The sequence below is a fragment of the Nelumbo lutea genome, chromosome 1, assembly GCF_056320005.1.
Source record: "Nelumbo lutea isolate HS-2025 chromosome 1, American lotus-T2T, whole genome shotgun sequence".
NCBI lineage: Eukaryota > Viridiplantae > Streptophyta > Magnoliopsida > Proteales > Nelumbonaceae > Nelumbo > Nelumbo lutea.
The window spans coordinates 159,597,277-159,625,218 of NC_142684.1; the positions used below are offsets into that span (position 1 = coordinate 159,597,277).

At 37.8% G+C, this 27,942-nt stretch overlaps 2 protein-coding genes across 2 annotated transcripts; one reads left to right on the top strand and one right to left on the bottom strand.

Annotated features, from left to right (window-relative positions):
- Nucleotides 1–5,448: 5,448 nt before the first annotated feature.
- Nucleotides 5,449–8,091, bottom strand: LOC148878696 (Glutathione S-transferase family protein). Its single transcript, XM_088958835.1, has 3 exons — nucleotides 6,960–8,091; nucleotides 6,613–6,862; nucleotides 5,449–5,733 (listed from the first exon to the last, which is right to left on the bottom strand). The coding sequence occupies exons 1-3, from the start codon at nucleotides 7,757–7,759 to the stop codon at nucleotides 5,545–5,547; spliced, it is 1,239 nt and encodes a 412-aa protein (XP_088814961.1). The 5' UTR covers nucleotides 7,760–8,091; the 3' UTR covers nucleotides 5,449–5,544.
- Nucleotides 8,092–17,947: 9,856 nt separating this feature from the next.
- Nucleotides 17,948–27,509, top strand: LOC148878697 (histidine biosynthesis bifunctional protein hisIE, chloroplastic-like). The gene is made up of 5 exons (XM_088958821.1): nucleotides 17,948–18,367; nucleotides 25,527–25,772; nucleotides 25,877–25,972; nucleotides 26,170–26,321; nucleotides 26,954–27,509. The coding sequence occupies exons 1-5, from the start codon at nucleotides 18,233–18,235 to the stop codon at nucleotides 27,156–27,158; spliced, it is 834 nt and encodes a 277-aa protein (XP_088814947.1). The 5' UTR covers nucleotides 17,948–18,232; the 3' UTR covers nucleotides 27,159–27,509.
- The last annotated feature ends 433 nt before the right edge of the window (nucleotides 27,510–27,942 follow it).

Here is a 27,942-nt window from a genome sequence, read left to right on the forward strand (position 1 = left end):
ATCTATTATTTGTTCGTGTTACATATGTTTTCTTTTTTTTTTTTCTTGGTGTCTTACGTGGCCTTTGTATGCTTCTTTAGAAATGCTTTACCTCCTTTTAATATAATTACCACCATTTCTCAAAAAAAAAAACAAATCTCTACGTAGTGAACCCAGAGCTAATAGTTTAGGAAACAAAGAATAGCTACTGGATTTGTTGGTAGGGATTGCATCTTTGTTCATGCTTTGGTGGTGCATGTATTTTGGGGTAAGGTGGGTTAATAAGCATTTTATTTTTGGTAAGAAAAAGCATCCGATTAAAATCGAATTTCTGTTTAAATAATGTTAATTTCTTAATAGTGAACTCTCCATCTCCACTTCTTCAGCATGAAGACTATAGAGGACTTTAAATTGGTGTAAAACTACTTAGATCCAAAGCCTAAAGTTCATGCACCATTGTTAATTATTATTGATATTATTTTATTAATTGTTAAGTTTTGAATAGTATTTTTATTAATATTAATTATTATTGATATTATTGTTAGACAGTGTATGCCCTCAGCTCCAGTCAGATTGATGTACATATACATTTATTGTAAATGAATAAAAATACATTATTATTTCATGTTGATGTCAAGGTTCTAAATATCGATACGATCAAATAAGCCGGTAGGGGCATATCAGGCAATATCGGTATTGTTTTTTTATTTTTTTTTTCAAATCTGGTTCAGATGTCGATTTAAGGTTACTCCACCCCCTGAACTGGTCAAAACCCTGATACATCCTCTGTAGGGGTGTATTGGGGGGCTCCCGATACGATACATACCGACCAATATGGGCCGATACGTAACGATTTTTTGAACCTTGGTTGATGTTGGTATGTTTCTATATTACCCCTTAAACTGGACACTTATGAGACTCGTGTTACTTTAAAATGTTCCTAGCCATTGGATAGACTTGTGGAGTTTATCTTGCCAAGGCTAACACTAATGTGCTACCAAAGAAATTGGGGTAACTTGTCTTAGCTGCCAGGGTTACACCCAAAGTACATGTAGTGCATTTTTGGATGAAACACTGAACTCGGACCATTTTCTAGTTATGCCCTGGACCTTGGAGATTGATGGGCAAAACTAGAAAGTTACACATAACCCCTAGATTTGATTATGGTACTACACTAGGTGTTGGATTGGATTGTCTTTGATATGCTAATCAATGAGATCCAATAAGGGTCAAAACCTGGGTATGATGGACAATCTAAGAATTCACTTGAGTGGTGATCGTAGTGATAGGTTCGAGCCCTTTGTCGGGCAAAGTGAATAATAGGGCTTACACTCTCCCTGATGGAAACCTAAATTGTCGACAGTGGATTTCAATTGTATATGAGATTTGGTTTTGCAAAATATATTTATATGATATATATATATATATATATATATATATATATATATATATTATTTTTATGAAAAATGTTTACAAAAGGTTTTAATTCTCAGGATCCATTTAAGTAGAGAGTGTGCCATTGTACCTTGCAGCCAGGGGAGAGGTCATTCCCTGTTGGCTAGTGTTGTGATCATTATGGGTTGAGAGATTGAGTGTAAGAAACTATTGCAGGGTTGATTACCTGATGGGCTTTATCTTACTTAAGTCCATTATCCTTGGATCTTCATAAGATTGCTGAATTCAATAATCATTTAAGTGTAAATGTTGGGCCTATATTGAGCACATAGTGATGTACTCAGGGGTTCATTGCGTTTAATAGGGAATTCAGCCAAGCCTTTTCATAGAGGCTGGGCCTTGGCCGAACCCATGTGGACTTATGTAAGGTCATTGTGGGGTTTCACACCATGCAAATCAAGCCTAAGTTGGCCATGCAACATCTTGGGTCATGAGCCTTTGAAGGAAATGGGCCTAAGGCCCATAATTAATAAGATTAAATAAGTTGTTGTCATGTGCTCTAGGTTAAATATGGGTTTAGAAATGGATATGGAGCACTCATCCTCTTAAGAGGATAAGGCTTATCTCTTAATAGAGTCCAGATCCAAATTAGACTTGGATAATCTCTTAATTTGATTAGGAGAAGTGATCCATAAGGAAATAAAAGAAGAGGGTGAACCAAACTAGAACACCACTCTCACTTGTTTTCTCTTCTTCTCTTTTGTCTTCCAAGAAATCCTATCACGACCTAGGCTTTTAAGGATTGATAGAAATCAATTTTCTTCTGATTGTTGCAAGAAAAATTCAAAGAAATCTTAGTCTCACCTTCCCCAGTTCAATCTAAGCAGCTGAGTTGTAGTTTTGTTGAAAACTATGTTGTTGAATCAGCTTCACCTATACACTGCACAATGTTTAGTGGATGTTGGTTTTAGAATTGATTTGGGCATGAACTTCCACCTTGGGATCTGCATTTATGGTATCTATATCAAGTATAAATCTCCATCTTTGTTTGATTTCAAATCTGGTCCGGTTCAATGTAAAACTGATCCTAAAAAATGTAGTTTTTTAAAACATAGGGAATTCAATTCACAAAACGATTAGAAAATTTTTGAAATTTCACCCAGCCATCTAGCATGGTTCGACCACCTATATAATGGATCCTAACTCTTCCAACAATTATTACTTATTATTAATATTATTTTTATTAATTGTTAATATTATTAACAATTTACTAATATTTTTTATTGTGTATATTACTAAAAAATAAAATAGTATTTTTTTAATGATTAATGGCATAGATCATCTCAAATTTTGTAGTTGGGATGCACGGAATCAAACACAAGGTGTGGACTGAAATACGCCACACCTTACAAAACACCCATGGAGGTGTGGTGTGGTTCGATCAACACATCTTTGTTCATGGTGCAGAACAACTATCCTATTGGAGTGTGGTGTGGATGAAAACAGACCACCCAATTTCTCATCTATGCTACATAACACCCCTAGATTAAGGTTATACGGCGACAAAGTTATAGTGATCAAGAGCCAATGCTCGAATATAGGAATCAATGAAAGAAATTAGAGTATGAGATAAATATGAATTTGAAAAGTTGCCTTAATTACATAAATTAATGACAAAGAGAGCAATCAATTATAGGAATTATGTATAGAAATTAATAAGAGAGAATGTATTTAAAAAATTAGAGCATATTGGCAATGGCAAATACAGTAATAGCACCAGTCTATGGATGCGGGTGGAAGAATTTTGGCCATTCTACCATGCCATACATGCACTTTTATCCTTTGTTCGGTTTTTGGACTGAATCTATAGTAGTTTTGGTGTGATAGCCGTTTGATAACAGCTGAAGTTGTTGAACTAAAAGACTTATTGTTTTTTCTTTTAGTTGTTAAAATAATTAAATAAGGATATAGTGGTCTACCCAACTTCAGTTTCAGCAATTAAAGAACCCCCACACCCTTAAAAAATCTTATTCACAAAAAACAAAGTGATAAGCCTTTCAATTTTAGTTCAGATCTTCTCTTCACAGAGCGCTCCTCACGCCAACCTCACATCATGTACCATCCACACAATAAGAACATCTCCCGTTCTTGTATGTTATTAATTCATGGGAGATGTTCCCAATACATAATGGAATGTGGCTGTCAGGAACAGATCCCAATTCTTCAGTTCAGCATCTTCAGCTGTTATCAAACAGCAGTATTATTTATTGCTGGCGTGTTCTGTAATATACTAATATGTAGCTATTTATCAAAAAAATACTAATATGTAGGTGTCTAATGTAGACTTGGCACCAAGGAAAAGAATCTTCAATGTGGCAAATTAGTAATATTGACAGAATAAACCCCCATATCTAGACAGTTAAACATAAGATTACATTTTCTTAGTAAAACAATTGATTTCATTAATTTAGATTTAAGCATATTACACAATAGTGCATATTACAAGTGAACCCAGCTCCCTTTACAATTTGATGAAAGTTTCAACTGTAAATATTACTTGTAGAAAACTAATGAATGGTGGAGCACAGGGCGGATATGGGCAGGAGAATCGAAAACTCAGTATTTTAAAAAATCTTATTAATACTTAGAAATATAAATTATAATGATCATTTTTTTCTTTATTTTGTTTTTCAATTTCCTGGTTAAACATTTGGATAGTAACATTTGTTTAAATTGAAAGTAGCTTAATAGTTAAACAAAACCCATGTTATCTCAATTCTTACGCATCATAGTAATATAGTATAGTGGTGAGTGTTCCTACATGTCACGTGGGTGACTCTGTTTTTATTCTTAAGGAAAAAAAGGAGAGGAAAGATACATCTTTTTATTTCTTGAGTTAGAATTAGCTCGAAACAGTTCTCAGATGTTGCAGTCTAAATTCAAACTAGGATGGGATGGACCAACACAAATATGATGAAGTCTGTTCAACAATGTATAACAAAAATGTTGTGAAAAACCCACAACTTTCTTTTCTTTTTGGGTTCCTTTGTGGTTGGAGGAGTCTACACCATTGTTAGCAATTTTCTGAACAATTTATTAATAACTTGGCTGGTAAAAATTTGGGGATACAAATACATAATTTTATGTTTTATGATATATACATAAAACTAGTAAATTTATAAGAAATTACCTATAAAAGATGCCAAATTTTTAAAGTTAAAACATATTATAGACAAATATATACTTTATTGTTTTTACCAAATTTTTATCTTTAAAAATGAACAAAACATGAACTTTTTGTGATATGCCAAAAGCCAAATTGATAGCAATGGCCCACAATACCGATTATGATCACTTGATATATTGGTTTGGCATAGTTCTCTACATAAAACATTATGATGTTTAATTCTAGGAAACTCTCAAGGAAAAGTACAGGCTAATGTATAACCCCCATTGGTTTCTTTAATAACCACCTTAGCATCCTTGATAAGTTTTCCTGATGTGAAACAGAGGAATGTGTGGACATCCAGTATTTAGGTTTATAATGCCATATCCCTGTGATATACTCCCAATGTCGTATCATACTGTATCCAGATCTTAACATGGTATGATTCATCCCAGCTGTTGCACTCGATAACTACATGCTTCTCTATTTTTTCCTACTTCTCTTCATAATTTTTTTTTTTCATTATGCATATACTTTTTTCATGGAAAAAATTGTCAGATTGTCCAATACATGCACCAAGTTTTTGCTCTATATTGCAGAAAAATGGTTTGAATATTTGTGTATTTACAGTTTAGAAGTGCTGGATACTAAGATTACTTGGCCTCTTATTCTGTAAGGATAGATCATACCCCATAGAATCCTGCTATCACCATTTGCTGATTGGAATGTCACAGGAATGAGTATCTAATATGTCCATTCATGCAAGAGGAATACATAGTTCAACTGGGCACTATCTTGTAGTTTGACATTGCCACTAATATTCTAGACTACATAAGATTAAATGAATATATATATATATATATATAATATATAGATAATATATATATATAATATATATAGATAAATGGGGTGAAGAGAAAATTGGAAAAAGGAAAAAGAAGTATACACCAACATACAGGAATGTGAACTTACCCATCTGAACTGCACAAACAAGGTCATATTTATTAAACATGAACTTCAGCATGTTTATTAACCGGTGACAGTGACTCTCTATTGTGGGGTTTAGAGAGTACTTCATGTTCACAACCAGTAGGAATGATTGGTCGAATGCTGCCTGGATTCAGTGGGAAAAGAATCTTGTAATAGCCATTCATAATTTCTTCAAGATTGCAGGTTTCTGCGACCTTTGGAATCTGCAAAAGGGAGTTAGCAGATAGGACATGAATACACTACTCAAAATTAAAAAGAAACTTCAACTTTAAAATCATCGGACCTGTTAAGGATGTTAATGTGGTTATTAAAGACAGACATTATGCAACTATGCAAGCAAAGAACTATATTGGCTCACTGAAGGGTCTAATGGGAAAAAAAGGATATACTAGTGTAAAAAGTGAAGACATCGTGCAAAAATGACAAAAAAAGATATAAAAGCAAAGAACCGGGGGGGTGGGGTGTTAATTAATCTGTGAAGGTTCTAACAAAGCTTATGCTTCCTGTGTATAACTGTATATCTAACCGTACAATTGCACTCAAGTCCCAGAAGCTTTGACAATGAATGATTAACATTGCCCTTTAAGGTTCAGTTCCACCTAAGTTCCCTTTAAATTATGATGTGAGCTTACATGCTTCAGTATGTAAACCTTCAAATAGTTTTGAGCTAAGTATTTTATACGTTTACTAATTTCTACTTAAGTGAAAAAGAAGTTATGCCATAACTATCATCAAAATCTTGAAAATGGTTCCATATTTGGGCATCCTTTTGTTTTATAGTTTTATATTTTCAAGAAGAAAATCATCTTTGTCAATACACGATCTCTCCTATTGCACTAAAATGCCAAATCACAAAGTAGTTTGCAAAAGTTATTATACATCTATATGTGCTTTTAACTTAAGTGAAGAAATTTCCAAGTCAAGACAGACAAAAAAGACCCAAGTCTATAGCTCCTATGATTGAGAAACCACAAGGCAACCCCAAGAGAACATCTGTTAGGATCCAGCTTATCCACCCCAAAAGAAAAATAGAAGATGGACAAACAAAAACAATTAATTGAAACTGGTCAGGGGGTGCATACTTGATATATGTCGCACATATATCCATGGAGATTGGGATACTCCAGCAACTTTTTCTTTGTGCATTTGAAGAGAACATTATAGGCAAGGTCAAACCGAATCAAAGTAGTGAACAGGCAAATATCAGCAAGTGTAAGCGCATCTCCACATAAGTACCGAGAACTGGCCAGATGATCATCCAGCATGTCCAGTGTACTAAATAACTGTTTCACTGCAGTGTCATACGCTTCTTGGCTCTGCGCAAATCCACATCTGTGTTTTGGGAATATCGTCAGATGGACTGTATACAATGACAATGACAACAACTAACAATTTGGGCCAGTGCAAATACTGAAAAATCATACATTACCTGTAGACCCCATTATTCACATTGGGGTAAATTATACGATTCCATTCTTCAATCTGACCCTTCAACGATGAAGGCGAAAGATCCACACTTGAATTACCCACTGCTCCGTTAAAACCCGAATTGAACAATTCGATGATATCGTAGCTCTCATTACACAATACTTCTTTTCTTTCAACGTCCCAAAGCATTGGAACTGATGCACGTCCATCGTAACCCTCTCGCTGCAGCCCATAAACCTCTTTCAGAGTCTTGCATCGATTGATGTTATTGACACTTGGCATAAGATCATTGGCGTTGCCAGTGCGGAATTCATGAAATTCCCAAGCGCCATCGATGCCAGGAGAAGCCACCGAAATGGGCACAGCTTCTTCGAGGCCTTTGAGAGCTCTAACAATTAAGGTCCGGTGAGCCCACGGGCAAGGCAATCCTACAAACAGGTGGAGGGTGCCTGGTTTCAGGCGGGAAAAAAGAGATGAATCGGAGTTGATGCGGAATTTGCTGGCAGGTCGAGTGTAGGAGCCAGAGGGATCAGAAGGAGCGAGCTGTTTCATCATTAGATGCCAAGTGGCGTTCCAAGTCGTACGGACGGTGGAGATGAGGAGTTGAGGCGGAAGGGATTTGCCCCATAGCAGCCTGGAGATGGTTGTGAGGACGTTCAAGCTTGGAGACCGTTGCTGCTGCAGCGATATCCGAGGGCTGACGTGGCAAGTTCTGCTTTTGGTTTTGGTTGTTTTAATGCTCTTCTTAGTTGTCAAAGGAATTGCAGGACTGAGAAACGATGTAGCGCAGGCAGTGGCCATTAACAGGGCGCGTTTGGCTTTAGGTATTGAAATGAAAAGCCCCCCTAAAGCCAAATATCAAGGACTTGAGGGAACTCAGGGAAATTTTTGAAACTGGACTTTTTATCTACGAAGGCCAACTATGCATTTATGGGTCATCTCTCTCTCTCTCTCATAAGAGAGGAAGCACGTGAACATGTTTTATGACTATGAATATCATACATACAAATACAAAAGATATTGCAATATTCATAATTTGAGGTGTTGATAAATGATTTGAGGGTTCATTCTGTGCGTCCGGAAACAGTTTAATTGGGATGAATTGAAGTCGCTGCCACCCATCAGTTTATGAAAACGGAGGTGATAGGATTTTTAAGAATAATGTCAAAATCATTTAACGTTTTACAATATTTTTAAAGCTCAGGCATTGGCTATACTAGTCCGAATAAGATTGGGAAGGGTTAAGCAACCCTCTCCTGCATCTAATAAGTGGGACCCACAGAAAATTTATAACAAATTTAAATAATCTCATGATAATCATCTCAAACAGCATGATAGCATTAAAAACCCACTATAATTAAAATATGCATACACACATAATATAATTAATATAATTAATATATATATATATATAAGTGTAGATGTAATGTGAAATTTTTTTGGACTAAAATTGCCATTTATTTTTTTGTTTGAGAAAGGATATAAAGTCATTTTATTATAGCTTTAATAACAACTTTAATGGTTATATTTGTGTATTTAATCCATCTCTAATTGTAACGTTTGAAAATATAATTTCAATTATTATTTTCTAGCTCATTTAATCCCCTCTCATTAAGTCTTATATTTAATGTATTAAATTCCATTTTTTCTTATTAAACCCTATATTTCTAAGTTACATTTCACTTATAAATGTTATTAATTAGATCTATGTCAATATTTTAACAATATAAACCGATAATTTTAAAACCGACTAAAAACAAAATCGTTCTTTATCCAAGTGGTGGCTAAGCATTTCAACAATCTTAATCAAATTGATCAACCTATAAATTCATAGTTAGGTAATAAAATTTTTAAAATAAAAATAAATATAGAAAATTACACAAAATTAGACACATTTATGATATTTTTTTATTAATCAAATTAAAAAAAATAAGTGTAATAAATAAGAATTATTTTTAATCATAATAGAAATGAAATACATAATTTAGAATTGCCCAAAAATGAAATATAAAAACTAATAGTAAACAGTTCAACTTTTGGGTTAAATGTGTTAACCTTTATTGTCATAAATAAATAATAAAAGTTTAAAAATACATAAATTTTGCAAATAAAAAGCAACCGGACACATGTATTTATCATATTAAACAAAAAGTAAGTGTGACATATCATAATTATTTTTACACACAAAAAATATAGAAAAAAAATTGAACATATCTATAATTATATATTTACACTACTATCAAAAATATGAATAAGATTGTGAAACTTTTCTTTTGATAAAAATCACGATTTTAAAAACCGACCCAAAAATGGAATCATTTTGGCTTTCGATTTCTTGGTTAGCGAGTCAAAGTCCACTATATATATACATTATTATGAGGGGGGAGTTGAGAGGAGTAGTAGTAGTAGTAGTAGTAGTAGTAGAGAAACCACCACCAACTTAAAAAGCATCAAAGAAATGAAAAAAAAAAAAAAAAAACTCAAAATCAAAATGGAAAAACTAAAAACCCTAACTAATTTTGGCCATTGTGAATAATCGAATAAGCTATGAGATATGAAAGCTTCTTTTTTCAATTTTTTCTAATTTCTATTTTAAAATGGATAACAAATTTGGAATTAGTTTGAAAGCAAATTGAGAACCAATAACTAGGTTGAACATTTTAATGGTTAAATTGATCAGGTCAGCGGTTTTCTAACAATTTCAATGGTTTTTTGTAAAATAACAGTCCAGGGCCAAAATGGAACCAGTGACTTGACCGGTTCTTGGGCCAAACGGTTCAACCATCCATTCTAGTCCGGTTTATATAGTGACTAAAATACTCATTTTTTAATTTAGTCCTTATTTAATTGTAAGGTTTAAATTGTAAATTAAACTACTACTTTCCACCTCATTCAATTCCTTCTATTTAAATCTTACATTTTTTTATAAAATAAACAAAAAAGATACACCAAAAAGATAAAACACTACAAAAAAAAAAGAGTCTAGCCAAGAAAGTAGGCCTATCAAAGATACTTGAAACTTCACAATTGATCTATTTATCACATATTTAGATGAGGTGTTTATGCAATTAGATTTGGATTTTGCAATATGCATATGATTAATAACAAAAAACAAAAAAAATAAAAAATACATAAAATTTATAAAAGATTCTAGATATATATATATATATATATATATATATATATATATATATATATATATATATATATATATTATTATAATTATCATCATCTAGCTAGAATTTCCACATACAAAACACATGCATACTATATATATATATATATATTATTCATAATAGAGATGTGTGGCTCCAATTCACAACGGGTAGACAGTAGGTAGGAAAAGTGAATAGGAAATCCCGAGTGGTGAGATCTCTATCAAGAATTCACATCCTCTACCTTATCTAACAAAAAAATTTATGTCCCTATCAATAGAAAGAAGCCATGCCATTTACTGTAGTTTCAAGTCCAATTCTTCATTGCATGGCAGGATACATGTTCATATTTCTGTCTATTTTTCTTACATATTTGACACTTATCCATACATATCTTTCTCCCTCTGCTATAACCACTTCCCTCTCTTCCTTCTTCCTAGGGGTGAGCATTCGGTTTATTAGGTTAAAAACCGAACCAAATAAATCAAAATTTTAAAAACCGAACTAAAAAAATAAAAACCAAAACCGAAACCAAAATTTAGAAAAACCAAAATAACTACAACCAAAATTTTCAGTTCGGTTTTTCGGTTATTTCGATTAAAACCGAATTTTAATAATATATACTTTATTATATATATTATAGTATGCATTATATATTATATATTATAAAATATATATTATGAAATTGAATTTCAGTATATTATATATTAATATATAAATATATAATATATTACATATTACATATTTTTTATCAAAAACGATTTTATTAGAGATAAATTAACCTGAAATACAGAATTCAACCATTATTAGAAAAGGTTGATCCAATAAACATCAAACATTACATCACTGCCCAAAAAAGACTCTCCCTTGCAGTCCCTTGTTTTCCTAGGGCGTTAGCAAAACCATTTGCTGATCTCCTTACCCACTTGAACCAAACACCCACCTCCCTTGTTATGCTAAGAATTTCCCTTATCAGCTGTCTATATTGCCAAATTCCCAGCTACCCTGATTGCATCCACCCAATTACCAACTTGGAGTCTCCCTCTATCTCAATCTATTGTAGCCCCAACTATTTGGCCAGTTTTACACCTTGATGTAGTGCCAAGATTTCCGCTCATAAGGAATCTCCAACTCCTATTGGACCTGAAAACAAAGCCATTATCTTGCCTTCATTATCTCTGAAAACACCCCTATACCAAATGGGCCCGAATTACCTATAGAGCTTCCATTAAAGTTCAGTTTCACCCTTTGTTGTGTCGATGGGGACCAAACTTCTTGTATCATAGCTTTGGAAGTAGTAGTAGATGCCACAATACCCCAACTTCTATAAATATCTTCAATTGAGAAATCCTTAAAAAAATCACAGGATTTCAACCAATGGATAACCTTAGTAGTTATTCCTTCTACAACCTCTTCATTGGATCTACATCTGCCTTTAAAGATCCTATTGTTTCTTTCCTCCCACACTGACCACAATACAGAAGCTCTAGAGGCTCTCCACATAATCCTTCCACGAACCGTTGGTTGCCTATAAAAAATCAGATCAAAGAGGTTCACCACGCTTGAGGAGGGAGTCCACCTGTAGCCAAAGAGAGAAGAGAACCAAGACCAAATAAAGAACACAAAGGGACATGAGATTAGTAAATGTGAAATTGTCTCACTAGAACCCAAACAGAGGCAACAAACATGGGGGGGGGGGGGAGGCATATATTTGGCCTCTTTTTCTACAATAAATCCAAGGTATTGATTTTTTGGAGTGCCACTTCCCAACAAAAGGCCTGAATTCTAGGGGGTACAGGGCTACCCCACACCTCCTTCGAAGGAAAGTTCCCTACAAGGTTAGAGGTCTGAAGCAAAATGTTATATTACATATTATATATTACAAAAATTATAATTCCAAAAACCAAAATAACCAAACCGATTTAACCAAAAACCGAAACTGAAATTTTCGGTTTCGTTATTCGGTTTTAACCGAATTATGCTCACCCCTACTTCTTCCCACTTTTCGTCTATCTTCTGCCTCTCTTTGTCTCTCCCTCCCTTTTTTTCCCCCTCCACCTCTCTCTGTCTTTATTTTTTTTATGGGTTTTCCTCTTTTCTGTTATGGTTTTGTCCGCCTTGGTCTCCATGGTGGTGGCAATGGAGGCGGTGGCAGCATGTAACGGCGACAATGTCAATGGATTTTCAAGTTTGGCCTCTTTACATAGTTTCTTGGTGATTGTTGGGTGGTGGCGGCTAAAGACGGTGGTTTTTTCCAACTTTTTTTTATTTTAATTTGATTTGTTTGTTTTTCTTTTCCTTTTATTTCGTTTTTTTTCTTTGTCATGTATTCACGTTCTTTTCTATTTTCGATCTAATTTGTGCACTGTTTGGACGGGTGTTGTTGTTTGCCTTTTCTTGTCTCTTAGTAGCAGTTTTGAAACCATACCACCACCAATCTTTAATGGGACAATGGGAATTCTAGAGACTGTGGTCTTGGGTAGGAATAGTGGCTTCATGCCTTGCCTCAGGCATTAGTTGTTGGGTTTGTGAAGTCTAACAAGGAATTCCAAAGCAAAGGTATGAGATTATTCATTTTTGTCAGCTTGAACTTAGCTTCTCCGCCTTGTCTTATTGTTCGAATGATGATTGAGCCGGCCAAGGAATCCATGTGGCTATCTCCGTTGTCGGCTCCTCTTTCAAGCAACGTTGACACCACACGTAATGGATGAGCACAACTAAGGAGTGTCCAGCACGGACAAGGAAGCAGACTCCGCCGAGGAAGAGGACACCTTCCGAAGACCTTGGCAGGTGCCCTCATCTCGATAACCTTGAAAACCCTATCCATTTGGAACACGGACACCCAACTATAAATAGGTACTCCCCGCTCGAGGTAAGGGACTTTTTTAAAGAGCACTCTTTGAAACACCTCTTTACACTATCTCCTTGGCCTGGACTAGTGATTGTCTTAGCCTGCTCAACCTGGCCACATCTTTCTCTGTTCAACTAACTTGAACATCAAAGTACCTACCCGAGTAACGACACTCGAGCCTCTGACCTTTCTCTTGGTTGCAGATCTCAGTGCACGCCTTTATCCTTCCACCTTGGTTTTGTCTAGTTGGTAGGACTATCTGATTGTGTCCTTGATTTGAAACACCCCAGATCGGACAACATAAGATTGGAACCGTTTGTGGGAAACATACAAAAAGTCATTTTCCAAACCCCTTTTTGTGCACTTAAAGCAACCATGCCTAAAAACACATCCAACTACTTTGGAGCTCGTTCCCCATCTCGGGGATCCCGCTCACTTCGCAACTCTTTGGCTCGGGAACCCCAGCATCATATTACAGTCGACCCCACACAGTTCCTCGCCATGAAGCAGAAGGTTAACCATATCTTGGCCATGATGGAAATGTTGGGACAACCAGCTTACGCCCCCAAGCCACTTGCCTTGCCGCATTAGTGCCTACCACAGCCAACCTTTGCACCAAGGACCCCAAAAGGCGCCATACAGGTCAACACAGGGCCCAACTCGACTACGAGTGTGCATGCAATGCCTACAATAAATCACATCACTCCAGCTCAAGGGTTCTAGTGCGAGAACGACTCAACTAGCACGTGCAGCAGCCCCCAACCTCGATAGCTGAATCTAGCTCAGTCCAAGATCAGCAAACGACTCCAAAAGAAGAGAAGTTTATCAATGCAGCACTGACAGGAAGGGACATTGAAATCAGGGACCTGCGACAATGATTGGCCGAGATGGAATGCAGCTAAGTAGACCACGGTGCGACCCCTCCGGCACCCCAACCGGCAAAGCAAAGTCACAGTCAACAGCCCACAAAAGAGCCTATCTTCATCCAACAAATCGTTAGTGAGCTTCCCCCATCCAGATAGTGACCTTCTCAGTTTGAGAAGTATGATGGGGCCTTGGACCCAAACAACTGTATTGAAGGGTTCAAGGTGATAATGATTCTATATGGTTCCTCCGAGGGCCTCATGTGCAAGGCCTTCATCACCACCCTCGACAAAGTCGCCAGAACCTAATGCACCTCCCTTCCTTCGCGATCCATATATTCCTGGGAACAATTGGAGACGTGGTTCCTAGTGCAGTTCATTGCCAACTAAAGGCACTGGAAGATGTCGGCTAGCCCCATGCAAGTGCGACAAAGGAAAGGAGAGACCATGAGGGAATACTTGGTGAGGTTCAACGCTAAAGTCCTCCTGGCCCAAGCTCTAGACCAGTCAGTAGCAATGACGTTCATCATGAGTAGACTATGCTTCTTGATGTTCAGCTTCTCTTTGCAAAAGAACCCTCTGCCCAAACTAATCGCGTTCATGAAGCACGCACAGAAGTATATGAATGCTGAAGAAGCCCAAGCATTGCGCAAGGAGGATGAAGACCAGCACGACCGAAAGCACAGAGACCACAACGATTGAAGACTGGACCGAGGCACCAAGAGGCTAGATCACTAACCTAACCATAGACCAAGGACCCCGTCGCTGATGTATCACCACTTCACTCCACTCAATGCTCCGTGGGCTCACATACTAATGCAAATCCGCGACCGTAGCTTTGTCAAGTGGCTCGAGAAGATGAAAACCCAGGGCAACAAGAGAAATCAAGACAAGTTTCGCGACTTCCACCGAGACCATGGCCACGACACTGAGAGCTGCCACGATCTTCGTCACCACTTGGAAGACTTCATCCGATGCAGATATCTTCGTGGATTCATCGATGTCAAAGATCATAAACCTAGAGAAGAGTTGCACCATGCCGGCGAGCCCCCAGCCCGAGCTCCCCCAATCAGGGTTATCGCCGTCATCTCGGACGGAACAACCCTTATAAGGGAAAACTAAGATGCAGAAGATCTACCCCGAAGAGCTGGAATTCTAGGACTAAAATGTACCAATGACAATCTACGTCGAGCACTAACGGCGACCGGACTCTATAAATTCAATAAGTAAAGAATCCTCTTCAAGCACAAACAAGCAAACACCCATGCATGGCCCCGCCGACCTCCAATAGTGGAACTCCGCGTTGACCAATGATCGCAACGTGACAGCAAACTCACAAAAGACCTGACCGACCACAAATGATCGAGGCAAGAATAAGTCCCCGACGGGCACCGCGTGAATGACGTCCCCTCCACATAATGGGGCAAGAGGATGGCCATCGAACTTTGCACACTCACCTAGCTTGCAATCAATGTAGAGCTAACAGAGGACACCGCTAGCCCAACCAAAGAGCGTGAAGCCCTCCAAGACCAGGTGCCACTGAGCTCCCCAACAACATTGAGAACTTGGAAGCACCTTGACTAGCATAAGGCCGATGCCACTAATCCAAAGACCTCAGTCGGCAGGAATTAAAGCCAAAGACCTCGGCCAGCATAAGACCAGCACAACAAAGCCAAAGACTTCGACTAGTGAAGGTCGAAGATCTTGGATAGCATAAGACCAACGCCACTAAGCCATAGACCTCAACAATGAAGACTAAAGACCGAGACCAGCATGAGACCGATACCATGAAGTCAAAAATCCCGACCATCTAGCATCAAGTCCAAGATCTCGACCACCGAAGACCAAGACCCCAACCAGCATAAGACCGAGGCCACTAAGCCAAAGACCTCAGCCAACGAAGATCGAAGACTTCGACCAGTACATGGCTGAGGTCAATGAGCCAAAGATCCCAACCACAATGTCAAATCCAAAACTCCTACTAGACTAAGAGCCTAGCACAAAAGCATGACCTACATTAATGAAAACACAAGAAGTGCTTGGTAGAAAGGCCAAACTTACATTAATGAAAAGAGTTGATGCAATGATTGCAAGCTCAACATACCGAGCTGTATACAAAAAAAAAAAAAAAAGAGGGAGATAGTGCATCAACTATCCGTTGGGGGATCCTTGGCTCACTCCTAGACATTGGCAATAGCATCTCCACCATTAGGCTCTTTGACATTAAATGGGCTGAATCCCTAAACAATTTCAGCCACCTTCGAGAACTGATGCATCACTCTTCGCTGATAAAGAGCGAATTCTTCATGTCAGGAGTCAGTAGCATAGTCGTCCAGTTTGTTCTGATGAGCCTCTGAAGCCCTATACTCAGAAACACCCTCCTCCTTTGCCCGAGCAATCTTCGCCTCGACCTCCTCGAACCCCCTCCTCAGCACATCTCGCGCCTCCTTGATATCATGGACGCGACCCTTCATCTTATGGACAGTGTTGTCCCTCTCCTCAACGCCACGCTTCAACTTGACCAACTCCACCTTTAGTTGGGCATTTTCTATCTCTAATGACTTGTAAAATCGTCGCAACCCATGGAGGCGGTTGACAAGGCCGACAACCGAACAAATCGACTGCAAGACATTGAATAGTTAGAACAAAAAAAGAGAAACAAGGAAGAACAAGTAAAGTCGCACTCACCGCCATGACTTGATGAAGAGTCACGCCCAGGGCAATTAGCTTCCTTCCTAATATCGGGGAGCATCACACCCAGGGCAATCTTCTCGACCACCCCTTTCGTCTCAAGGGAGTCTTCCAACCGAATCGACCATTGAGGCACATATACATCAACCATATACATCAACTGAGCCCTCGTCCGAAGCGTGTTCCGAAGCGTCCCCCCTCTACGATGAGGACCGCCCGAGTTGGGTTGTGGCTTCCTCGGAGTCAACCACCACTACCTCCTCTATCGACCTTGGTCTCTTCCTCTACTGAGGCATGCATTCCATCGAGTGGCATTGAAGCTCCACGGATTCGAGCTACGCGCTTGAGGTCCTAGCTACCTATGCCTTCCTCGTGGTCGTGACCTTCATACGCCAAGCTCTCTCCTCAACACCAGCTATATCTGAATCTGCATAATTCACCACAAAGTTAGGCAAGCTCATAAAAAAAAAGAGAAGATCATGCAGCCCATGAACCAGACTGGGATTGATCGACTGAAGGGCACATCAGCCCAGTCGAAATCAGTAATCGAGACGATGTGTGATGTGCACTCGCACTATCCTCCTCATAGCAACTATCTCCTCCTCCGATAACTCAGTCTGGGAAGGACCCTTATCCTTGGTCCTTAAAACAAACAGGAAGAGGGAGAACGGCCAACCTCCTCGGCACTTCACAAAGAAGAAACCCTCTTTCCAGTGTTTAATGGAAGAGGGAGCCCCAATAAGCACCTTGGTGTTCAGCCTGGCCGATAGGTAGTAGTACCCCTACTTGTTCTTCTTCAAGTGGAGGAAGTACCTAAACATCGGCAGGGTGATCTCAATGTCCTTGAGAGTGCAGTAGTAGAGCGGCCCAACCAGGTACCGAAATGAGTTCGACATCAACTGAATCTGGGCAGTAGCAGATCAAGCATTCATTTTTCGCTTTGATCTTTACATCTCATGTGGAGTTATTTGGAATGAGACAAAGAGGAAGTAGCATGTTTTGATACCTAGATCTAGGCAGTTTTGAAGGAAGTAATGATTTAAGGAGAGAGAGAGAGAGAGAGAGGCCGATGTTATGTTGGCTTTGAAAATTGAAACTAGTATAGGTACAAGGTAGCCCTCTGCTCAAATCTGCATCTGTATCTGTTCAAAGCTCCTCCATAGCTGCCCACTGCATCTTATATCAAGGAACCCAGGTTTGGACTTGGGTGGTAAAGATAGACCAAGGATTTGACCTAAGGGCTAAATGGGTATTTCAGCCATTTCGTTAATATTTTAATGATAATGATAATTTTTCTAAAACAATAGGGCTGTAGGGGTAGCATTAAACAATAATCAAACACTAGGGTTAGTTAATTAACTAAAACATAAGGTAGTTTAAGAAAATTTCCTTTATTTTTTTTAAGAGGAAAATTTATTTATTAAAAAAAGAGGAACAAAAAGGATTACACCCGGCGAGCCCGAGCTCCCCTCACATCATTGAGACATTGAGAACGAGACGGGAGAGCTCGGCCGGGAAGGCAGAAGGATACAAGTCATGCTTCCATGAGTTGGATGTTCGGTATGCTAGTGGCTACACAGAGGTTCCGCAGGTTTGATCCCGCGCTTCCAAATTGGCCATAACACACAAGGAGTATATATACTATATACCCAATAAATAAGCCCCTCAGTCCCACGACTCACTCCCTCCCGCCGAAACCCTTCTATTGTCTTTCATGGCAGCTTATACTCATCTACCGTCTCTGGTATTTCCTGGTAAATATTCCCCCAATATCAACTACAAGAAAAGCTGTCGCTTAGTCTGTGTATCTGCTCAGAAACCAGAGAAAGAAATCTTCCTCCAATCAAAGGTACTTCCAACCCAGAAACTACGCTCTCCATTTTCATTTTATTCGTTAGGGTTTTGATTTTATATTGCTTGTTCGATCCATGGTCCTTATTATCTTCCCATAGCTCATCCCATATTTTTCTTTTTCGATTTATGTTTCAAAAGCAAGAGTTTCTTTGCGCTCATTTCGATGGCTGAAGCTGAATATCCAAGGAGTTTCTATTTTGACTAATATAGCGACTAAGTCAACCCCCCATAAAGAAAAGGGTTGGTCAACAGAGTCTAAGGGGTAAATGCTCTAATGATTCGTCATATGTTGCCCAATGTGTCCAAGCAGCCCTTTAATGCTAAACTTGGTCCTGATATGGGTTTCATAGTTGCACTGGTATGTTTTTGTTTTCAAGTCTTCCACTGTTAGTTACCAGACATAGTCCAGGTGCCTACAGAAGAGATATCTGTTAAATTGTAGGGGCCTCTACATGTCTGGAATAAAGAAGGGAGAGAAAGCTGAAGGATGGTATCACGATATTTCTGCAGGTTTTCTCTTTCTGGTATCTTTTGGTGCTCGATGATCTGCACTCTATGGTTACTCGAGCGTTAATCAATTCTACATATCCATTTTTTAAGCTATGTTTCCTCTGCTAAATTGAAATTTTGTGGAATTTAGTAGGAATTGCTGAAGGATCCGGAGGTTGCATTTTTATATCATCCTTTTTACCATGGGGAAGTACCTAATGTGGGTTAAAGGATCAAATGATTCACATGTGCATGCTCTACTCGTGAATCAAACTGATTGTATAATTTTGTGTCAGCCTTTGAATCAATTGTTCCTCAGAGTCTTATTGCACGATACACATGGCCATAAGTATCGGAAGACTTAACATTCTTAGCTGTTGAAGCCGGAAAATTTGTCACACCCCCAACAAAGGTTAGGCATGAGACAATGCCACATGCTTACTAGCATGTAAGGCTTTACTTGCTTACAATCAAAATCCAAAATTTTAACAATAAACTTTAAATAAAAACAAGTTGTAAAGTAAATGTAAAATCACAATTTCTAATAACTTGAGTTCCATCAAATGTCTAAGGCCTTAGTGAAAACTCCTCTCTATAAAAAAAATAATAATAATAATAAATCTGAAATCCAACTGATAAATCTACTACAAGTTCTAATGTAAATAAATCCGTACTAGCACGCTCTCTTTCTCTCTCTCTCAAGCAATCCCGTAGAGTAGTTATTCTTCTTCATCACCTGAAAAGGAAGAGAACTAGGAATAATGAGTACAACCCTCATTAAGTAACATTTCATCTTCCCAGTTGGACCAAGCATGCAAAAAAAAAGAGATACTAATAACAATAAATAATTCATAAAATCCACATAATATTCGCAAGATAAGTTTTAAACAACTTAATCCATCCTAGAGAATAATCTTTACATACTCAAAAAAAAATCAAACTTTCTAATAGTTTACAAAATCATAAGAACAAGCTGAAAGGAACACATGTCATTGACTGATCTCGATATATTCAAATTAAAATTCAGAGTCACATAGCAATTTCACAAGAGTAGACTATGACCACTTTCACCCCAGTGATAAGGGACCACATATATGCCCTGTGGTGAGGGCCCAAATTCAAAATGGACTAATCCAAGATGCCATCGTATTCATCCCCAATGGCAGGGTCTAGAGAGTCATATTATTGTAATATAATAGATACGTCAATCCATACATGAATCTTACAAAGGAATTTATAATAAGAATAACAACATAGCTAAATAAAAAATGTTCCAACTTTAATAAAGTAAGAAAAGGTGAAGAAAAGGATAGAAGAAAGAAAGAGAAGGGAAAGAGAGTAAAAGAAGGAAGACTAGAAATGAGAAATCTATTCACTTCTCCCTACTGTCGACCCAGGTTGTATTAGCATTCTATTAAAGCTGAAATGTACCCTTAGGAAAATTACAACAAATATATGAGAGAAAGAATAGCATGAAAAAGACAATACTGCCCTTGCCAACTACTTCTAACAAAGTTCCAGCTTGTTACAAATATAGTCCATCCTTGAGTGACCCACACTTTTAGTAAAAATATCAACTACTTGGCCTTCAGATATAACATAGGGAGTAACAACCTCTCCACTTGTCACTTTCTCTCACGAAATGGCAATCAACTTCAATGTGTTTAGTCCTTTCATGAAACATTGGATTAGAAGCAATATGTGTTGCAACTTGGTTGTCACAAAACAATTTAATGGGCTGACAAATTGTGATATTCATCTCTTGAAGAAGATGCTTCAACTAGACTAGCTCACAGGTAGCATGGGCCATTGCTATGTATTAAGCTTCAGCACTACTCCTAGCAACTACGTTTTGCTTCTTGCTCTTTCAAGTAACGAGATTTTCGCACAAGAAAGTACAATAACCTGTAGTGGACTTCCTATCCATTGGAAACCTTGCCCAATATGCATATGAGTACCCTACCAGAGACATATCTCCTCCTTTCCTATACAAAAGCCCTTGATCAGGAGCACCCTTTAGATACTTCAACACCCTCATAACACCATCCCAATGAGTAGTTGTTGGATTCTGCATGAATTGACTAAGGATTCTAACACTAAAAGAGATGTTTGGCCTAGTGATGGTAAGATAGATTAACATGCCTAATAATCTCAATACCTTGTAGGGTCTTCTAATGGCTCCCCCTAATTATCAATCATCTTCACATTGGGATCCATGGGAGTTTCAACTGGCTTGGATCCTAATAGTCCATTTTCATCCAACATCTAGAACATACTTTTTTTGGAACAGAGAGATTCCCCACTTCGATCGAGCTACCTCAATTCGAAGAAAGTACTTCAAGGTTCCTAGATCTTTAGTTTGAAAGTATTGTTGTAGGAACTGTTTCAATTCATCAATTCCATGTGCATCATTGTCAGTGAGAACAATATCATCAATATACATTGGTAGAATGATTTTCCTAGATGATGAGTCTCTACTAAACACAAAGTGATCAACACTGCATTGTTTCAAGCCAAAATTTTGCACCACACTACTAAAATGACTGAACCATGCCCGTGGTGATTGCTTCAGCCCATAGATAGCTTTCTTCAATCGACACACCTTTCCTGGCTCCTCCTAAGCAACATACCTAGATTGCTCCATATATATCTTCTCTTGAAGATCACTAGGAGAAACTCATTTTTGACATCAAGCTGAAATAGGGGCCAACCAAAGTGGGTAGTTAAAGAAATGAGCAATTGTAAGAACCTATTTTAGCCACAGGAGAGAAGGTTTCTGAATAGTCCACACCATAGGCCTGAGTAGGGATGGCAATTTTCCCTATTTCCCCAATCCCTGTGGGGATCCGCCCCGAATGGGGCGGGGACGGGGAGAGCACTCCTCGCCTCGTAGGATCCCCACTAATATATGTATATATGTATGCATACATTTATATATGTATATATCTATACATGCGCCTATATATTAATATTTTTAAAAATAATATAGTTAAATATGTTTGAATCTTTTCTAATATGATTATAATTTTTAATTATTTTATTTTTTATTTTTATTTTTAATAAATAAAATAAGAAACAAAAACAAAATGGTTGGCATTATAAAAAATCACAGGGAGTGGGGATCCCCGGGGGGACGGGGATGGGGATTTTTGCCATTCCTAGTCCTGAGTATACCCCTTTGCAATAAGTCGAGCTTGGAATCGCTCAATACTACCATCTTGACGGTGTTTAACTGTATATACCCATTGACAACCAACGGCCTGTTTCCCAGATGGTAAGGAAGTGAGATCCCAAGTATTATTAGACTGAAGAGCATGAAATTCTTCATCCATCGCCTTCTTCTAGTTAGGAGATGAGGGGGCTTCCTGTAGAAAACATGGTAGAGAAGTAGAGGATAGAAGGGAAATGAAACGTTGATGTGAAGGAGACAAGTGAGCAAAGGAGACATATCAAGAAAGGGGGTGATTTGTGCAAATATGCTTACCTTTATGAAAGATCAAGATTTGAGGATGGTGGATTTGTCAACGACAAAGACTCTGGTGGCATGTCAGAAGTTGGAGCAGGATCAACTACTGGCGACAATTCTGGTTGTCTATTACGTTTGGAGTACACTCTTTCGATGGTCAAATAGGCTCCTCCATAGTAGGCAAGGGAATAAAGACATCACTAGATTCAAAAGGAGAAGGTTCACATTCAGAGAAATAGGGTAAACTCTCAAAGAATGTAACATCTGGAGCAATAAAAACTTTCCATAAATTAGGATCATAGCATTTGTAACCTTTTTGAATACGAGAGTAAACAAGAAAATCACATCTAATAGCTTTGGAGTCAAGTTTATCATGGCCTGGACCCAATTTGTGAACAAAACACACACAACCAAACACACGAGGAGGAAGAGACAAAGGTGAGGTGTAGTTTCAATCACATGGCGATTTTTCCTCTCAGCCACACCATTTTGCTGAGAAGTGTATGAACATGAGTGCTGGTGTATAATACCATAAGAGTCAAAATAAGATTGAAAATTATTATGAAAGTATTCCTTGGCATTATCTGAACGAAACCATTTAATGCGTACACCAAACTGATTCCTTATCTAAGCATGAAAAGATAGAAAAATAGAGAACAATTCTGAACGATCATTCATTAAGTAAATCCATGTCATTCTTGAATAGTCATCAATAAATGTTACAAAATATCTGAATCCATTATGAGATGACACATGACTAGGACCCCAAACATCTGAGTGGGCTAAAGCAAAAGGACTCGGGTCTCTCTTATCATTCTTAGGAACAAAAGACACTTTATGATGTTTACTCAATTGACATGACTCACAATCTAGCTGAGTTACAGACTCTAAGGTTTGGACTTGCTTTTTCAAAACATGTAGAGAATGATGATTAAGATAACAATGCCACTGATGTGGTGTAAGAGAGAAATGAAGGTCCTTCTGAGGACCATGGTCATCCAAGTAGTACAGTCCTCCAACTTCACGATTGCCACCAATTGTCTTTCCCATCTCAAGATCCTAAAAGACACAATATGAAGGATAAAATGTTATTGAACAATGACGGGTTTGAGTAAGCTTACTTACATACAAGAGACTAAAAGGAAACTTAGGAACATAAAAAACCAAGCGTAAACTAAAGTTAGAACCAAGAGACACATTACCGATACTAGTAATAGCAGAAAAAGAATCATCAACTAAGGTAACGGTTTGAGAGGTAGAAGTGGTGGCAAGGATACAAAAACATATATGAGGACCTAGCCGTGTGGTCTGAAGCTCTAGAATCAATTACCCAGGGTGAAGGTGAAAAACTAGAAGCAAGACAAGCAGTACTTGACTTTATAAGTGTAGCAGTGGCAGAACTAAAAGAGGTAGACTGGCGAAGCTTTTCATACTCACGTGACATAGAGATTGTCTTTATCCTTGCCAACATTTGTAAGTGGGAGCATCTTCAATCACACTAAGACTCCCAAAATCATCTTCCACCATTGCTTGGTTAGCCTAAGAAGATGGGGGGCCATGAAGATCATAACAAAAGTTGACTGTGTGACCTTCTCGTCCACAATGTAAGCACTCACAGACTGAACCACAACCACTACCACTATGACCACCACCACTCGTTGCACCACCAAACTCTCTACCACCTCATGCACCTCTGATACCACGACCAAAACCCCTCACATTTCCTCCACCTCTACCACGCATATGTCTACTAGGAAAACCTCCTTTGGAAACCACCATGGTTGATCTCTCTAAAGGTGGGGGATGATAACTATGTGGATTTGAGTCTCTCCTTATGTGGGAGAAAACCTCAAACAAAAATGGAAGATCACTGCTCCCTAAGATTTGGGCCCACACTGGTTCAAATTTAAACCTCAACCCAAATAAAAATCTTATTACATCTAGATGTTCTCGCAGTTCTTGTTGAGTCTTCAAATCAGTGGATAAAGGTTGATAAACATTGAGCTCATTCCTTAATGTTTTTAGAGAAGCATAGTATCTTCAACACTTTTATCCTCTTGTTGAAGAGAAAAATAGTCTTGGTACAACTGGTAAATTCATGTGACATTGTCTTGTCCAGAGTACAATTGCTTGGCATGGTCCCAAATCTCCTTGGCCGTGTCTAGAAACATAAGGTTTACACTAATGTGATTCTCCATACTATTCCAAAGTGATGTCATAATTTGGGCATTCTCTTGTACCCATTCATTGTACCCTTCTGATTCACTTTTCAATGGACCCTTCTTGATGTACTTCAATTTGCCTCTTGCAATGAGAGAGAACTCAACCGGCTTGGCCCATGAGATATAATTAGTACCATTGAGTTTCACTGTAGTTAATTGAGAAGTCGTGAAATCTGATTGCACAATTGCTATAGGTTTAGTTCTATCATTTGACGAAGCCATGAGTGAGAGATCATTGATTTGCCACCTAGGCAAACTGTCAAACAGCTGGAAAAACGAAAAATGATCATCTAGCAAATGATCATTTGGCAAAAAAATGATCATCCGGCAAAAATCCTAATTTTAAGTTTAATACACAAGAAAACAAAAAACAAAAATCCAAGGGAGAAAAAGACTTACCAAAAGAGTGGTTTGGTGCCAAAAATCACAGAGATAAAACCCCTCCTTGATTCTCCAATAATGGATTGTCTTCACTTTCTCTTAGGTCTGAAAAGAGAAAAGATGAAAGACTTCTTGCATTAGCTAAAGAAATAAGGTTTTCTTTTGTAAGCATATTTTTCCTTTTTTCTAAGTAGTCCCCCCCTCAAAAGAAATCTCAAACAGGTCCCCTCCTACAACACTCATTCTCCCATTACTAACCTTAGTGTTTTTTTTCTTGGGTATTACAAAATTGGTGTTTCTTTAGGATCTTCATTTTATTCTTCCATATTTATTCTTGAACTGTTAAGCAAATTTCTTTTTTTAGAGTCACAACGTTGGCTTTGAATATGATTAAATTATTAAGATTGATCATGGATATTTTCTTTTGTGCTGTACGAGTTGTATGACCAATTAATTGTCTAACTTGATATTTGAATGGACCATATGAGTTATGACATTCTAATGTTAAGAATGCAGATATATGGATTTTAAAGTTTATTTATTTGCCTACTACATTAATGAAATAAATCTTAGTTTTTTAATTGGAAATCTTACAGGTTAATACATTACTGGACAGCATTAAATGGGATGGCAAAGGCTTGGCGGTGGCGATTGCCCAAGACATAGACACAGGAGCTATCCTGATGCAAGGTTTTGCAAACAGGGATGCACTGGCTAAAACAATTTCATCTCAGAAGGCTACATTCTACAGCCGTTCACGGTCAACATTATGGACAAAGGGGGAGACATCCATGAACTTTATTAATGTTCATGAAATTTTTCTTGACTGTGATCGTGATTCAGTATGATTCTCAAGAACTGAATTTTGGAGCTTAAACTTGAATCGGCTTTTTTTTTTTTTTTTTTTTTAAATCTGGACAGGGGTTTACTTGAAATCTTATTTCAGATAATTTATCTTGGGAAGCCTGATGGTCCTACATGTCACACAGGAGCGGAAACATGCTACTATACACCAGTTTCTGATTTCTTACAGCATCCAAAGGTATGCATTCTTGAATTCTGTACCCTGTTTTTTGAGAGAGAATGTAGGTGTCAGGCCATGATGCTAGAGTTGGTAAAATGATATATGTATTTTTTAGAGGTCTGGGGAGCTGATGGGTGATACACATTTAGGCTTTAATTACTTTATTTGATGTTGAGTAATAAACATTTAGGTTTTCAGTGGATCATATGCAACAGGTTGAAGATAATAGGTTGGCGTCAACCACTTTATACTCATTAGAGTCTACAATCTCCATGCGTAAATTGGACATAGGAAAATCGGAAAATGGAAAGCCATCATGGACAAAGCGGTTATTGCTTGACAATAAGTTGCTCTGCTCCAAAATACGGTATTATACTTATTTTCTACACCTATACATTACAAATTACACTTTTACATGGTCATATATCCACTAGTTTAATAGTCTTTTTTCCTTAGAAAAAGGCCTAGGTCTGGGGCCATAGGACCTGTAGCCAGTCTGGGTCCCATAACTTGTGACGTGATGTATTCCATATTTTGAAGTTCAGACTCACTATACAGTGTGTCTTACCATGGCAATTTGTTTATCCGAGAATAAGTTTGAGACATTATTGCAATGGAGAGACATTTTATTTGAACTGTTTAAAAACCCAGTAAATAATGTCACCCTGTGAGGTGATTTATGGTTTAGCCCCTTCTTGATGGATCCTGTCTACTGAACAATACATCTCAAGTTTTGAGGACACATCAGTGCATGCTTAAACTTGTGCTGTTATTTTAGGGCTTGGGTTGGCTGATTGGGTCAAGTTGCCTAAGGCACTACCCAACCTGTCTTAAAGGTGAAAAAAACCTGTCTTAAAGGTGAGTTAGATCAGTTTGCTTCAGGTTGAGGTGAAGCATCCAACCAAATTGCAACCCTTGTGCCCCAACGTTTAAGATAATCCTTAACTTCAGAAACTTATGGAGTTTCTTATGTTGAGTGGAATCTAAAACCTTTTGCAGGGAAGAGGCAGATGAGTTATGCCGAACATTGGAGGAGAATGAAGATAAGTTCTGCACAGCCTCTGAGATGGCAGATGTACTTTATCATGCCATGGTGCTATTGGCAGTTAAAGATGTTAGGATAGAAGAAGTTCTCCAGCTCCTAAGAGACCGTTTCTCTCAGTCAGGCATTGAGGAAAAGAAGAGTCGTAAATCAAACAGCTAAATCTTTATTGTTATCTATGTTGAGAGATCCCCATGCAGTCCATCTCCATCATTATGCTGCCTAAAAGTTGCCACAAAATTCAAAGAGAACATGCTCAAAACTTTTGCAGCTCCTAACTCTATGAAATTGTAAATGCTGGTTGGCTTTGTAATTTCAATATGACCCTCCACCACCTTTCAGCAAGTTTGATATATTGTTTGACAGGACTTCTTATCAATTTTGCATCGGAGAACAATTTGTGGGTCGTTTCATGTTTCATTACCCACTGCACTATCTTCAGTTTATAATTCTAAATAGCACATGTATTATTAACATTTGCCAATGCATTTATGTTGCTTTATGAGTTTACAAGCTAGATGTAACTTGATGTGATTTCTAGTACGCATTATAAGTTTATAACAAGTTGGTGTGTTTGTATCACTAACTGGAGCATAATACTGTTTACTACTTAGGACCCATGCCATGCATAGGCTTTGTTAAATGAAATTGACAATGGAGCCCTTTGGCGTTCCAAAGCTTTTCATGTTTAGACAGAAAACACTATCTTATTTCAAGAGGAGCCCCTGATTGATAATTCATAACCTTCTTAGAATTTAAAACTACTTAGGCTTACAGTAGACATGAATAACCATGTATTTTCCCCTATCTATTGATGATAGGGATAAGCATATAAAAGGTATTACTATTCAGCCCAAAACTTAAATGAACTTAGCTAGTGATCTAGGTTGTGTTTGGTATCATTGCCATTTCAGGCTTGAAACGTTTTTAGTAGTGTGGGTGGTGC

What these genes read in the sequence shown, in the direction of transcription:
- LOC148878696 (XM_088958835.1), bottom strand. Translation starts at nt 7,759, where the DNA reads ATGGCCACTGCCTGCGCTACATCGTTTCTCAGTCCTGCAATTCCTTTG. An exon ending in GTGAATAATGGGGTCTACAG is followed by an intron (nt 6,863 to 6,959) that starts GTAATGTATGAT and finishes CCCAAAACACAG; the next exon opens with ATGTGGATTTGCGCAGAGCC. An exon ending in ATATGTGCGACATATATCAA is followed by an intron (nt 5,734 to 6,612) that starts GTATGCACCCCC and finishes TCCCTTTTGCAG; the next exon opens with ATTCCAAAGGTCGCAGAAAC.
- LOC148878697 (XM_088958821.1), top strand. Translation starts at nt 18,233, where the DNA reads ATGGCAGCTTATACTCATCTACCGTCTCTGGTATTTCCTGGTAAATAT. An exon ending in AAATCTTCCTCCAATCAAAG is followed by an intron (nt 18,368 to 25,526) that starts GTACTTCCAACC and finishes GAAATCTTACAG; the next exon opens with GTTAATACATTACTGGACAG. An exon ending in ATTTCTTACAGCATCCAAAG is followed by an intron (nt 25,973 to 26,169) that starts GTATGCATTCTT and finishes CATATGCAACAG; the next exon opens with GTTGAAGATAATAGGTTGGC.